The 12386-nt window shown below is 36.3% G+C and overlaps 4 protein-coding genes across 9 annotated transcripts; 3 read left to right on the top strand and 1 right to left on the bottom strand.

The window, feature by feature from the left end:
• Nucleotides 1-13: 13 nt before the first annotated feature.
• On the top strand, nt 14-2046 carry LOC100114285 (60S acidic ribosomal protein P0). Of its 2 annotated transcripts, none has more exons than XM_001607556.5 (5): nt 14-103; nt 542-633; nt 719-1129; nt 1209-1553; nt 1802-2046. In XM_001607556.5, the coding sequence occupies exons 2-5, from the start codon at nt 580-582 to the stop codon at nt 1940-1942; spliced, it is 951 nt and encodes a 316-aa protein (XP_001607606.1). In that variant the 5' UTR covers nt 14-103; nt 542-579; the 3' UTR covers nt 1943-2046. The 2 variants fall into 2 exon arrangements, with proteins under 2 accessions (XP_001607606.1, XP_032455349.1); XM_032599458.1 differs by having other exon boundaries at nt 101-306.
• A 416-nt stretch (nt 2047-2462) lies between these two features.
• Nucleotides 2463-6877, top strand: LOC100121797 (glutamate--cysteine ligase catalytic subunit). The gene is made up of 9 exons (XM_001605357.6): nt 2463-3355; nt 4202-4311; nt 4418-4603; nt 4682-4854; nt 4960-5177; nt 5288-5656; nt 5734-6081; nt 6157-6338; nt 6420-6877. Exons 1-9 carry the CDS (start codon nt 3206-3208, stop codon nt 6592-6594), a joined length of 1911 nt encoding a protein of 636 aa, XP_001605407.1. The 5' UTR covers nt 2463-3205; the 3' UTR covers nt 6595-6877.
• On the bottom strand, nt 6629-9686 carry LOC100114316 (single-pass membrane and coiled-coil domain-containing protein 4). 2 transcript variants are annotated; one of them, XM_001607579.6, is made up of 5 exons: nt 9545-9686; nt 7627-9446; nt 7415-7530; nt 7120-7341; nt 6629-7046 (listed from the first exon to the last, which is right to left on the bottom strand). In XM_001607579.6, exons 2-5 carry the CDS (start codon nt 7697-7699, stop codon nt 6903-6905), a joined length of 555 nt encoding a protein of 184 aa, XP_001607629.1. In that variant the 5' UTR covers nt 7700-9446; nt 9545-9686; the 3' UTR covers nt 6629-6902. The 2 variants fall into 2 exon arrangements, with proteins under 2 accessions (XP_001607629.1, XP_031784932.1); XM_031929072.1 differs by lacking the exons at nt 6629-7046; nt 7120-7341; nt 7415-7530 and having other exon boundaries at nt 8516-9446.
• A 164-nt stretch (nt 9687-9850) lies between these two features.
• On the top strand, nt 9851-12227 carry LOC107981067 (solute carrier family 25 member 51). 4 transcript variants are annotated; one of them, XM_016985302.3, is made up of 4 exons: nt 10049-10254; nt 10323-10597; nt 10778-11033; nt 11113-12227. In XM_016985302.3, the coding sequence occupies exons 3-4, from the start codon at nt 10815-10817 to the stop codon at nt 11821-11823; spliced, it is 930 nt and encodes a 309-aa protein (XP_016840791.1). In that variant the 5' UTR covers nt 10049-10254; nt 10323-10597; nt 10778-10814; the 3' UTR covers nt 11824-12227. The 4 variants fall into 4 exon arrangements, with proteins under 4 accessions (XP_016840792.1, XP_016840790.1, XP_016840793.1 ...); XM_016985303.3 differs by lacking the exon at nt 10323-10597 and having other exon boundaries at nt 9851-10254; XM_016985301.3 differs by lacking the exon at nt 10323-10597 and having other exon boundaries at nt 9857-10292.
• Nucleotides 12228-12386: the final 159 nt, after the last annotated feature.

Raw genomic sequence — 12386 nt, 5'->3', positions numbered from 1 at the left:
TCAAGTATAGAGGGCACTGCCTGCTCTGTCGATAAAACATTCCAAAGTTGATGTAGCCCTACTTCCGGATTTCTCGTTCATTGCGTCCATCTACCTAGCCGAGGTAAGTATCGCTCAAAATAATTCGATAAAAAATTGTATTTTTTTCTATTTGAAGATAGAGAATTGTTATTATATTTTTAAGAATCCGTAATATTTTAGTAAAATAGCATATTTTCATTTTTCCAAGCTTATATTATATACGTGTAAGCTGGCTAGAAAATGATTTGAGGTTATGGCGCCACGTGGCGTGGTTTTATGAAGCGGGTATTCAACGGATTTATTTTGAATATTAATTAGAATTGGCAATTTTAAAATGATGAAAAAATTTCGCGTCTAAAGGGCCGGTCAACGTGCAGAAGCTAGAAATAGCTGAACCCATCTGTGCGTCGGCTTCAATGTTGATAAAAGCATTTTTGCAGTCTGATTTCATAGCTAAATACAAAATAATTTAAAGATAATTACGAATGTGTTTTTTAAACAAAATAATTGTTGATTTCAGTCCTTAAATCTCCGTACGGTATCCCTACACACTTCACGATGGGTAGGGAGGACAAGGCATCCTGGAAGGCGGGTTACTTCAGCAAACTCATTGTAAGTATGATGACAATGTATTGTAAAATGAATTATTTTGCATTTTTGGAAATTGTCAATAACTTGTTTTATCTGCATTTTACAGCAACTTTTAGATGACTATCCGAAATGCTTTATTGTGGGCGCGGACAATGTCGGATCAAAGCAGATGCAACAGATCCGTATGTCTCTGCGAGGCACTGCTGTGGTTCTCATGGGTAAGAACACCATGATGAGAAAAGCCATCAAGGGGCATATCGAACGTAATGCTGCTTTGGAGAAGCTGTTACCACATATCCGTGGTAACGTTGGTTTTGTCTTCACACGGGGAGATCTCGTTGAAGTCAGGGACAAGCTTCTGGAGAACAAAGTTCGTGCTCCTGCCAGAGCTGGTGCAATTGCCCCATTGAGTGTCATCATCCCAGCCCAGAACACCGGTTTGGGTCCTGAGAAAACTTCCTTCTTCCAGGCTCTGAGTATCCCAACCAAGATTTCCAAGGGTACTATTGAAATCATCGTAAGTATTTTACTTTCCATTCGTACATTGAATTTTATTTAAAAAATTTTGCAACTATAATGTTTATTTTTTATTTTAGAACGATGTCCACATCTTGAAACCAGGTGACAAAGTTGGAGCTTCAGAAGCAACTCTTCTGAACATGTTGAACATCTCTCCGTTCTCATACGGTTTGATCGTTGAACAAGTCTACGATTCTGGCACCATCTTTGCTCCTGAAATTCTGGACATCAAACCAGAAGACCTTCGCGAGAAGTTCATGGCTGGAGTCGCCAACCTGGCTTCCGTCTGTTTGGCTATTGGCTACCCAACTGTTGCCAGTGCTCCTCACAGCATTGCTTACGGATTCAAGAATCTGTTGGCTATCGCTGCCGTCACCGAGGTTGAGTTCGCTGAAGCGGCCACCATTAAGGAGTACATCAAGGTACGATATAGTTTCTCATTTGGAGCAGAAAAGTTAAAAAATCCTATTAGACGTTTAAATGATGAATAACTTCACGTCCGAGTGGTCGATCAGCGATCAGACGCTAGAAATAGCAGAACCCATCTGGTTGCCGGCTACGTTGTTGATAAAAGCATTTTATGCAGTCTGATAAAACTATGAACAACTTGTTTAGATATGACGCGCGCTAACAGGCCTTTGAAATTAACGACGACGCTTTGTTTTTACAGGACCCCAGTAAGTTCGCTGCTGCTGCTGCCGCTGCCGCTCCCGCTGCTGCTGCTGCTGCCCCAGCTGCCGAGAAGAAGGAAGAGAAGAAAGAGGAATCCGAGGACGAGGATGAGGACATGGGCTTCGGTCTTTTCGACTAAACATCTAATTGACAACATTGCCTGGCTCCGAAAATACGTTATCTGCTACTGATGCTTTTCACTGACGTCCGAATAAAGTACCAGGATTGATACCTAAAAAACTAGTCTCAAAGTTTTTGATGATTTCATTCATTTCCTTCATTCGCCATTCATAACGATTCGCCTCACTATTATCTTATCCGTCGTTCGCTGAAGAATGCGAACGTGGAAGACTAAAGGTAATATTAGCTCTCGAAGTAACTCGTTTCAAAACTAATGGAATGTCATATTCTAAGTAGTCCGTGAAATTCCAAATCAATTACGCGGCAAAGCTTTCTAACGTACAATGCCAAAGCAGGAAAAAAAGATTGAAAGTTCACGCAGGAAAACGATATTGGTCGTGAACCGACGGAAAAAAAGAAGTTTCAAATCGCGGCGATTACGCGAAATCACAGTCTCGAGATTAACATGTGAACGAGGAAAGGTGGGAGTGGAAGGAAGCTGTAGTATAATACCAGAAACACAGCAGCGGAATTGCACAATTATCCCTGAACGATCGTTACTCGGCGTAATTTTCCTGGAAGTTGTTGCAAGAGTGAAAAATCGAAAAAAGCGCAGAGTGGGGAGACGACGGGAGGTCGCGCTCGCGGCAATAGAGAGCTAGCCTAGCCACTGGCGGCCGACAGGCGCCTCGTATCGCGCGCAGTGCAAGAGTTGCGCGCGCGTTATATACTTATACTTATTTGTGCCAGTCATCGGCGTGTGTTCACAGCTCAGGTCGTCGCCGCCGCCTGCAGCCTCGCAGCTGTATGACAATTTTCGTGTGCGTGTGTGTGTGTGTGCCTCATTATTTGCCGCCACCGGGGCGTAGATATACAATAGTAGACTCGGTCTAGTGCAGGCATATTATATATGCGGTGGCAGGCCGCTTTTTGCCTTTGGTAAACACTATAGTCGCTCTCTCTCTCTCTCTCTCCCTCTTGTCCGTGTGTACACACACTGTATAGGCATCTGTATTCGCTGTGACGGCGGCGAAACACGCGAGCGAGAGTTTAATGGTATTTGAGGCAGCTGCGAGCGTGCATGCGGCACAGTCACTGTCTGCGCGCTGATTCGATCGGATCGGATCGTCTCGTCTCATCGTCGTGACCCGGGTCAGCAAGCAGCGGGAAAAGCATCTTTCTCGTCGGCGTATAACCAACGATAGAGACACTTGACGCAACAACGGCGTGATCTTGCACGTGAGCCGTCGGAAGGTTATAGGACGAGTGACAGCAAGCGATAATGGGTCTGCTTTCGGAGGGAAGTCCACTGAACTGGGAGGAGACAAGAAAGCTCGCCGATCATGTGAGGAAACACGGAGCCATACAGTTTATTAACCTGTACAAGAGGCTCCGGGACAAGCAGGGCGACGTACTCAAATGGGGAGACGAGGTTCGTGTTCTCGGAAACTTTTTTGCCTTTTTTTTTCCTCGTTTTTCGCATGTCATGTGCTCTTTACGACGCTTCAAGTACACCCTTTTCTTTGTGAGTGTACTCGTGCTGCAGTATACGGGGAGCGGTTATTTTCTCTGTAAGAATCAGTTCTTGGAACTTATTGCAGATGCATACTCACGGCGATTTTTTAAATTCTTTATTACCGCGCGTGAATCTATTTTTATCCTATTTCAAAATTCAAATTCAAAAAAGCATGTCTTGCTCTGAAGTATGTAATGTATAATTTACAGATTATGAACTCTTAATAATTACGCGTGTAAAAAAATTTCCAATTTGTATCCATTGAAACCTCTTACTTTATTTAAATACCAATTTGGAGTGATTGACTTATGCTCTGTCATACTTCTGTTATCATTTGTTCGAATTTTGTTGTGCAATCATCATATTTAACAGCACATGTCTCTTTTATCTTGAGATACACGTGCTTTGCATTTTCTACTTATCACTTTATCTTGATTCTACATTTTAAACTTGCGATTAAAATCACTTTTACTTCTGATATCAATTATTAAAAATACTTTTACATTGATTACTCATCTATTGCATAAATAAAGCTAATCTAGAATTTCCAGAAACTTGAAATCATGACTGTGTAAAAGAACACCCAATCAACATAAATATTGTATTTCTTAACCTTGACGTTCTCTTTTATTGTTTTTGCTAAGCAATTTTTTTGTTAGAATGTTGCTTGATATCCTTCAACATCTAAATCTAAATATAAATGAGCTGGCTTTTTACTAATTTCATTCAACGTATATTTGAAAAAAAAACTTGTTCCTTTAGGTTGAATATATATTGGTGAAGTTTAATGATGCAGAGAAAACTGCAAAAGTGTCACTAAGAGCAGAAAAATATTTAGCCGAATTGCAAGAAAAAGAGCACAATGATCCTGAGTAAGTAATGTTAAGTGATATTTTTAACTGTGAATTTCAATTATTTTTGTTACTCCAAAAATATTATATAACCGCACAGCTTAATTTTGTTCAACTGTTTTTACAGCAATGTTAAATCACTTTGGCGTCCTGAATATGGAGCTTACATGATTGAAGGAACTCCAGGCAAACCCTATGGAGGATTACTGGCACATTTTAATGTAGTTGAAGCCAATATGCAGTATAGAAGACAAGAAGCCTCCAAGTTATTGGAGCCTGGAGAAGCTCTAATGTCATTAACCAATTTTCCAAGGTTAGTTTTATTTAGGAAGGTTAAAGCATGTTTTATTTCAACCACTTACGCATGATGTCATAATTTATTACCATGCAGATTAGGAGCACCAGACTTTACTGATCCCCCAGCTGTTCCTACTCCACAATCTGGAGCATCAAGAAGCTTATTCTTTCCAGATGAGGCTATTTTTTCTGGCCATCCAAGGTTCAAAACATTAACAAGAAATATTAGAAGCAGAAGAGGAGAAAAAGTAGCTATTAATCTACCAAGTATGTTTTCTTTTATTATTTACTTTTTTTGGAAACGTTCAGACAACTTTTGATAATATCTATGTTTGGAATATATTGTTTTAATTTCTTTATCAATGTTTACAGTATACAAAGATAAAAATGTGAAGTTGCCATTTAAAGAAAATTTGGCTGAATTGGGAGATGATGGCTCCAGTGAAAAAGCAGCCAAGGAAAATCACGTGTACATGGACGCTATGGGATTTGGAATGGGCTGTTGTTGCTTACAACTAACGTTTCAAGCATGTAATATTGAAGAAGCAAGAACTTTGTATGACCAGCTAACTCCACTTTGTCCAATAATGGTAAATATGTAGCATGGAACATTTATTTCTTTAGAGTCAAGAGTGTAAATGCTAAATTAGCATGTCTCTCGTGCATGCCTTACAGAAAATGTTTATTTCACGTTCGACAGCTGGCTCTTACTGCTGCCAGTCCATTTTACCGAGGCTATGTGACGGACGTCGACTGTCGCTGGAATGTCATCTCGTGTTCCGTTGACTGTAGAACTGAGGAGGAGCGGGGATTAAAGCCGTTGAAAGAAAATAAATTCAAGATCAGCAAATCCAGATATGACTCTATTGATTCCTATCTAAGCGAGCAAGGCGATAGGTACAACGACGTGCCTTTGACGTACGACAAAGATATTTATAAACAACTCTTGGACAATGGAATTGACAAGCTACTTGCACAACATATTGCCCATCTATTCATCAGAGATACAGTTTCTTTATTTTCGGAAAAGGTTCATCAAAACGATCTTGAAGATACTGATCACTTTGAGGTAATTTTCAAAAATTACTTTGTAATCAAACAGCTATGTATGTTGACTTTCAAATTAACAACAATCTCATATTTCAGAATATTCAATCTACAAATTGGCAAACAATGAGATTCAAACCACCACCATCCAATTCATCTATTGGATGGAGAGTTGAATTCAGACCTTGTGAAGTACAAATAACTGACTTTGAGAATGCAGCCATTGTCTGTTTTGTGGTTTTGTTAACGCGAGTTATCTTAAGTTATAAACTTAATCTTTTAATACCAATTAGCAAAGTAGACGAAAATATGGCCAGAGCACAAAAGAGAGATGCTGTAAAAACAGAGAAATTTTGGTTTAGGCGCGATATTACGTGTAATACGCAACAAGGAGATATTAAAGATGAATATACTGAATACACGATAGACGAAATCGTTAACGGAAAGGTTTGTTAGCAATTAATGTTGATCTGGTATATAAATCTTATTTATACGAATATAAACGTAATCGACTTTTTGCAGGAAGGCACATTTCCCGGATTAATTCCGTTGGTTAACTCTTATCTTTCAAGTATGGATGCAGATGCTGATACTCACTGTACTATACAAAGATATATTAAACTCATTCAGAGACGTGCGTCCGGCGAGCTTCTAACCACCGCTAAATGGTTAAGACAGGAAGTTCTCACACATCCTGAATACAAGTGAGTACTGTTTGGCTGCACAGTTTGATAAACACGCAGTAGATAACTATAATTTACAAATACTTCCATTTTGTCCCTTAGACAAGACTCGAGAATATCACAACGAATAAATTATGACTTGTTAAAAAAAATTCACGATATTGAAGCAAACAAGGTACCGTGTCCCGAGTTGCTTGGACCCTGTATAATTTCCAAAACTTCAGAAACTGTTCCAGCTGCCATGGCAAAGGCTGAAAATTGTCCCATCCCAGATTGAATAATGTAATTATTAATGCGTAAGCCGAAAAATGTATTATTAATATTATATTTTTAAATAATTTTATTGTATACATCTTATAATTGTGATATACAAAAATACTGACCTAATATTCTTATTGAAGTGTACTTTGTGCTTCATGGAGTGAGAAATTTTTATAAATGTAGTAAAAACATTGGCATATAAAAGCTGCCTGGAAATATTGTTGAAATATTCAATCTATTAAATAAATAAGTTTGTTGGCATCCTTTTTTAATGATTTACAAAAATAAAAGAAAAAAAATTGAAAAAAATGTGCATTTTTTTCTCTATTGAGTATTCTCTGTCAGCATTCCCCTGTTGGTTCTGTATGATACATAAGTATTCCAAAGAACTGCAACTGACTGAACAACTAAAACTTGATGGTGTAATGGAACAAGATAAAAATTAACTAGCTGTACCATAGGCCACAACTGAAACATAAAATAACTGGATTATTGTTTTATAAATATTTAAGTCAACCAATAATATTGTAATAGATCATACCTTGTAGTTATTTTTCAAGATTTCCAAATATTCATCCTCTAACTTCAACTTAATACTTTTCATGTCATTTCCTTGTGATAATCCTATTGCACTAAGTAGAACTACAATGAAAGTGGGTGCAAACAGAAATTGATCACAAGTTACTTTTTTTAATACTGCTGTGGCTCCTTTTGATCCAAAATGTCTGTCTAAAATTCCATACCACGTTCTAGTTGCTGGCCCCTTCATTTTATAAAATATAAGTTATGCCATTTTTAAAATTTCGTCTAAACTGGCCAACAAAAGTTTTACTTACTGCTATGACAAAGCCAATGGTAAAAAATTTTGCAGTTCTCATAAAATCTAAATCTTTCACTGGTCTTTTTTCTATAAAATTTTGCGCAATTTGATCGCCTAATCCCATCAAAACTCCTGAGAATTATAATTACGTTAACTTATGAAATTTTATTGAAAACAGCATATAGTATTATAAAACTTATATAAACACAATGACAGTTGATTTCTTACCAGCTTGAAAAGATTGCATTCCTAGAGGATGTCTTGTCAACAGTTTTTGATAAGATCGGAAGAGATAAGACATTGTTGACTTTTTTTAACTATCGACAGTGTAAATAAAAACAAACGAACTTTTGCAAAACTTGTGATCCGCGTTGGCGTAGCCGGTTTTTAGGTTAATTTCAAATCTTCTTCTGTTTTTGGCCGCCGATGCTGAGAAGCGTGCAAGAGTATTCGAATGCTTGCTTTAATTAGCGCAATTCAGACTTAAATTAAATATCTTATCCGTTGACAATCTAGCGACATTACGTATTACTTTCACATAGTAGCGCGAGTTTAGTTAGCCGCACTGAACACTTGAACTCTATCCTCGGCATTTCACTTTATTGTATAATTTTTCCTTCTATAGCTTATCCGCCGCCACTAATACGCTCACGTGGTATCAGCATGGTTTCCGGAATTTCGTTTTTTTTTCTTTGGTAGTTTCCGATCATATGTGTAGTAATAATAATAATACATATATTCATCTTGAATGTTTTTTCACGACTTCGTGACGAATATTTCGTAGTAAAAAAGAGGCTTATCGCGTTGATGATAAGACAGACAGATAATTAAGTTGAGACTGAGCGATAAGTTGCGAGTATTTTTTTTTCATGGATATGAGCTTTTTGAACGCGACCGGCGAACAGACGATAAAAGCTTTTTCAATTTCGATTAGTCATTCACGACGTTTTTCGTTACAAAAATAGTTTACATACACGATGAGCAACATTACTCATTGCCAATTTTACAGTAAAGAACATAAACGTCATCGATAATTTTTTTAGTTTAATTCATAACAAATTACGAAAATTGCTGCATTTGTTAGAAGAAATATACACACATGCTTGAAAAAAATAACTTCAATGAACAAGAAATTTATTCAAGAATACATGTTCATTTACAGTAATTAAAAAAAATACTTTCACATTTTTATATCACTATGCTTATAGTCTTATAAAAAATTAATTATACATTTTAACAGCATTAACAAATTTGTTTGGAATAAAAATATATATCAGCATTGATAATATTGTACTAATATTTTTTTAAAAAGCTATAATGCATTCTTTGCTCGGCTGAATCTTTGAAAATTCAACATAAAATGTCATTAATTTCAAATATTTTAAAAATGGTTTAGAATCCTATATAAATATATAGGCAAATTTTTGTAGACATAAATAGAATCTTCTTTTATTCCTTTGGACCCATACAGACTTTTACAAGTTTACATAACTTTAATGATTCTAATGTTGTAAATTTTTGCCATATCTTGATATATTTGACAAACATTTTATTTTTACATTTGAGCAGTTAGTTGTTTTCTATTAGGTTAATTCTAACAAATGAATAGGACAAAAACTTAAGCGATACAGATCATCCAAATGATTTTGATGCATGTATAAAGATATTATAAATTATTAACTTAATGTCAGATAAATACAATGATAATATTTTTTCTCTTTTAATTCTTTGTAGGAACAATTGTTTGATTAGAGAAAATAGTTACTAATGCAAGCTTTGAATCTTTAATATGTGACTGATTAAAAATGGACCGGAATGATCAAAGTAGAAAAGCGATGAAAAATAGAACTTTCTGAAGATCATTGGTCAGTAGTCGATAGCTTTTGGACGTGTTTTCACATAAACATATGCTACAATAAGTGCGAAAATCGCAGCTACTGTTGGCAGAACCAGAGTGAAAACTCTCTGTTTATTTTCTAGAAATTCCTTTTTGCGCTCCTTCTTCTGTTTGCTTGTTTCTTTCGTTTTTCCTTTTAATTGCCTCATGTCTGCAAATTAAAATAACTTAGATACTCATAACATCTGGATAGAAATTGTAACCATTTATTCTTGGAAAATAAAGTAAAAGAATCATTATGATGATTACCTGTATACTGAGATGTAGGTTACCTTGAATGCAGAGTGTACTTTATATTATTGTCATAAGTCGATGCGGCTAATGTTGCCTATGTGCCTGGAGTGGCGATTATAGTAATTGTTCAAATTATTTGCTAAATTTCACCTGCTTATTGAAAGTGCAGTTTCTTATGTGCTACCACGTAGTCAGGTTCCGCTTCTTCCGTTATAGCTTAGGGTAGATCACGATTCTATTGGATATTCTAGCGAGCGGAGTTTCGTCTCGTTTCCACATCGGCGACGCTATTGCCATCCCTGTTTCACTTGTTTTTGTTTTATCTTTCTTGCTCTCTTGGCGTTTACTTGTTCATGTACTATAGACAGAAATTTTTATTTTCCTATTTGCTGACTGACTGACGTCAGCTGCAAGATAAATCGATCGCATCGCATTAGAGGCGAACAACGAAAATCGTCAACAATTAGATTGGTTAAGTGGCAGAATTGGATATCATTGTCAGCACGCTGAGCGACCGACGAGAGTCGACGAGACTGCCGAGAGAGAGAGAGAGAGAGGCGACGGGAAAATGTCGGGCGGTCAGCTGATTAGCAGTACACGGTACAGTCAATCGCGGAATTAACAGTATATATAACAACGAAAATGTTCAGATAAGCGCATAACACGAGAGATATGGGTTGATTGTGAAATATTCGATTAGAAGGATTTAGCAGAGGTTATGCTTGGTACGCTGAAAAATGTGACAGTTTGGCTCTTTGACGAGGTGAGAACTTATATAATTGTCATTTTGCAGACGTTTTCGAGCGAGCTTATTATGGTTCGCAAGTGTGCCACGTGTGAATTTGGACAATTAGAAAAAAATAAACAATATTTTCGATTATGAGAAAAATGTGTGCCGCTGCTTCAATTCTAAGTTGATTTTTTGCCAATTTTCCGAGGACTTTTCAAGACGCCCATCTTTTTAAAATAAAATGCTAAAATCAATTACTTAAGTTTTCACTGAAATCCTAGCGATGCTTGAGTGTTGTTATGCCTTATATGAGCTCAAGATAATTGTAGACTCTTAGTGTAATTATCTTGTGAATGCTAAATTTTTGAATAATTATGCTAAATTTCCAGATTCTAAACCAATGTCATTTACAATGAATATTGAAAGATCAACACTTTATTATTTTGATTTTATATGCCTTTCATGATGTACTTATTCAATAAAAGCACTAATTATAAAATGTTTGTATACATTTTCAGATGATGATTGATTAGTGACATTTTAAGACATTTTAAGATGAATTGGAAGAAATACGAAGAAACCTTCTTATGTACCACAGTTGATGCAGCTACAGAAGCTGGCAAAAATTTTGACACAATGAATCATCAAAGTGTTAATGTATCAACTTTATTAAAACTAAATACAAACGATGCTCGAGAATTTCTTTGTGGCTGGGGAGCTGCTGTGATCAATGTTACTGTTACTTATCCTGTAAATAAAGTTATTTTCCGACAGGTAAATAATGGCTTATTTTAAATTTTAATTAGTCAAATTTATTGGTTAATCTTGATAATGATTTTTTAAATTCTTTTAGATTTTGGAGGGAGTACCTGCTACAACTGCAGTTCAGCAGTTATCACAAGAGGGAGTTAAACTACTATATCGAGGAATTTTACCTCCTTTGTGTCAAAAAACTGTGTCTTTAAGTTTAATGTTTAGCTTATATGAAGGCTGCAGACAGAGGCTATACGTATTGACTGATCACAAAACGTTTGCAAAAGTTTTTGCAGCTAATTTCGCAGGCACGTGTGAAGCAATTTTGATGCCTTTAGAGAGAGTTCAAACTTTGTTGCAAGACTGGAGATATCACGAACGTTTCAAGAACACACCCCACGCGTTTAGTATCCTCTTGCGAGAGTATGGAATTTCAGAATGTTACAGAGGTTTGGTGCCAATTATTTACAGAAATGGCTTATCAAATCTCATGTTTTTTACTTTAAGAGATAAGTCTAAAGATATACTCGGAAATGATACTTCTCTATTAGCAAATTTTATTAGTGGTGCATTGATCGGTGGTTTTACAAGTACATTTTTTTATCCAGTGAATGTTATAAAGGTTCACATGCAATCAAAAATCGGCGGTGACTTTGAGAAGTTCACAAAATGTGTTCGAGATGTATACATCTCTAGAGATAGAAGTTTAAAAAGTTTTTATAAAGGTGTGCATTTGAACTTTATGCGATCATTTATTAGCTGGGGTGTCATCAATGCTTCCTATGATACTCTGAAAGGTCTATTATTTTAACGAAAAGAGCTGCTAGGAATCAAATTGTAACTAAAATAAATCATTTATTGAAATTGTTATGAAATCACGATAACTCGATTATTTCTAATGTATGTACATAAACTTGGTCTTGGAAACAGTCTTACTTCTGGATCGAGTACAGGGATAAATAAATAGATGTAGTTATACGATTAAATTTCTATGTATGTATGTATACGAAATAAAATAACGACGTTTTAATTTCTTAATCTTCTCGTTTTGTAAATACGATTAGCTAATCTGCGAATTGGCTCTGAATGTTATGCGTTAGAGTGAGTGAATTCTCGGAACAACTGCAAAAGTTGAATCATTGCCATAATTGCAAAGCAAAGCTCACACTGTCAAATCGCTGTTGTAATAAAGTGAATCCATCAAAAAGCATGAAATTCGAATTTGCCGACGATAAATCAAAACCTCACGCACACCGGAAAACGTATAAACGTATACCCGATAGGAGGAATCAGCGTAATCGCTTGATATGCGGCGGCACTGCGGCAAAAAACGTTCCCGCACGGAAAAGCCCAATCTATAGTTACGTTTAATGG

This window comes from Nasonia vitripennis, chromosome 4, assembly GCF_009193385.2.
Source record: "Nasonia vitripennis strain AsymCx chromosome 4, Nvit_psr_1.1, whole genome shotgun sequence".
Lineage (NCBI taxonomy): Eukaryota > Metazoa > Arthropoda > Insecta > Hymenoptera > Pteromalidae > Nasonia > Nasonia vitripennis.
This window is presented reverse-complemented; position numbering and strand designations above follow the sequence as displayed.

Excerpts from the sequence above, each read along its gene's own strand:
- LOC100114285 (XM_001607556.5), top strand. The coding sequence starts at position 580 with ATGGGTAGGGAGGACAAGGCATCCTGGAAGGCGGGTTACTTCAGCAAA. Across the intron at positions 634-718 it reads GTTACTTCAGCAAACTCATT|CAACTTTTAGATGACTATCC; the intron begins GTAAGTATGATG and ends TGCATTTTACAG. Across the intron at positions 1,130-1,208 it reads AGGGTACTATTGAAATCATC|AACGATGTCCACATCTTGAA; the intron begins GTAAGTATTTTA and ends TTTTTATTTTAG.
- LOC100121797 (XM_001605357.6), top strand. The coding sequence starts at position 3,206 with ATGGGTCTGCTTTCGGAGGGAAGTCCACTGAACTGGGAGGAGACAAGA. Across the intron at positions 4,312-4,417 it reads AAAGAGCACAATGATCCTGA|CAATGTTAAATCACTTTGGC; the intron begins GTAAGTAATGTT and ends CTGTTTTTACAG. Across the intron at positions 4,855-4,959 it reads AGTAGCTATTAATCTACCAA|TATACAAAGATAAAAATGTG; the intron begins GTATGTTTTCTT and ends CAATGTTTACAG.
- LOC100114316 (XM_001607579.6), bottom strand. The coding sequence starts at position 7,699 with ATGTCTTATCTCTTCCGATCTTATCAAAAACTGTTGACAAGACATCCT. Across the intron at positions 7,531-7,626 it reads AATGCAATCTTTTCAAGCTG|GAGTTTTGATGGGATTAGGC; the intron begins GTAAGAAATCAA and ends TATAATTCTCAG. Across the intron at positions 7,342-7,414 it reads CCATTGGCTTTGTCATAGCA|GGGCCAGCAACTAGAACGTG; the intron begins GTAAGTAAAACT and ends TATAAAATGAAG.
- LOC107981067 (XM_016985303.3), top strand. The coding sequence starts at position 10,815 with ATGAATTGGAAGAAATACGAAGAAACCTTCTTATGTACCACAGTTGAT. Across the intron at positions 11,034-11,112 it reads ATAAAGTTATTTTCCGACAG|ATTTTGGAGGGAGTACCTGC; the intron begins GTAAATAATGGC and ends AAATTCTTTTAG.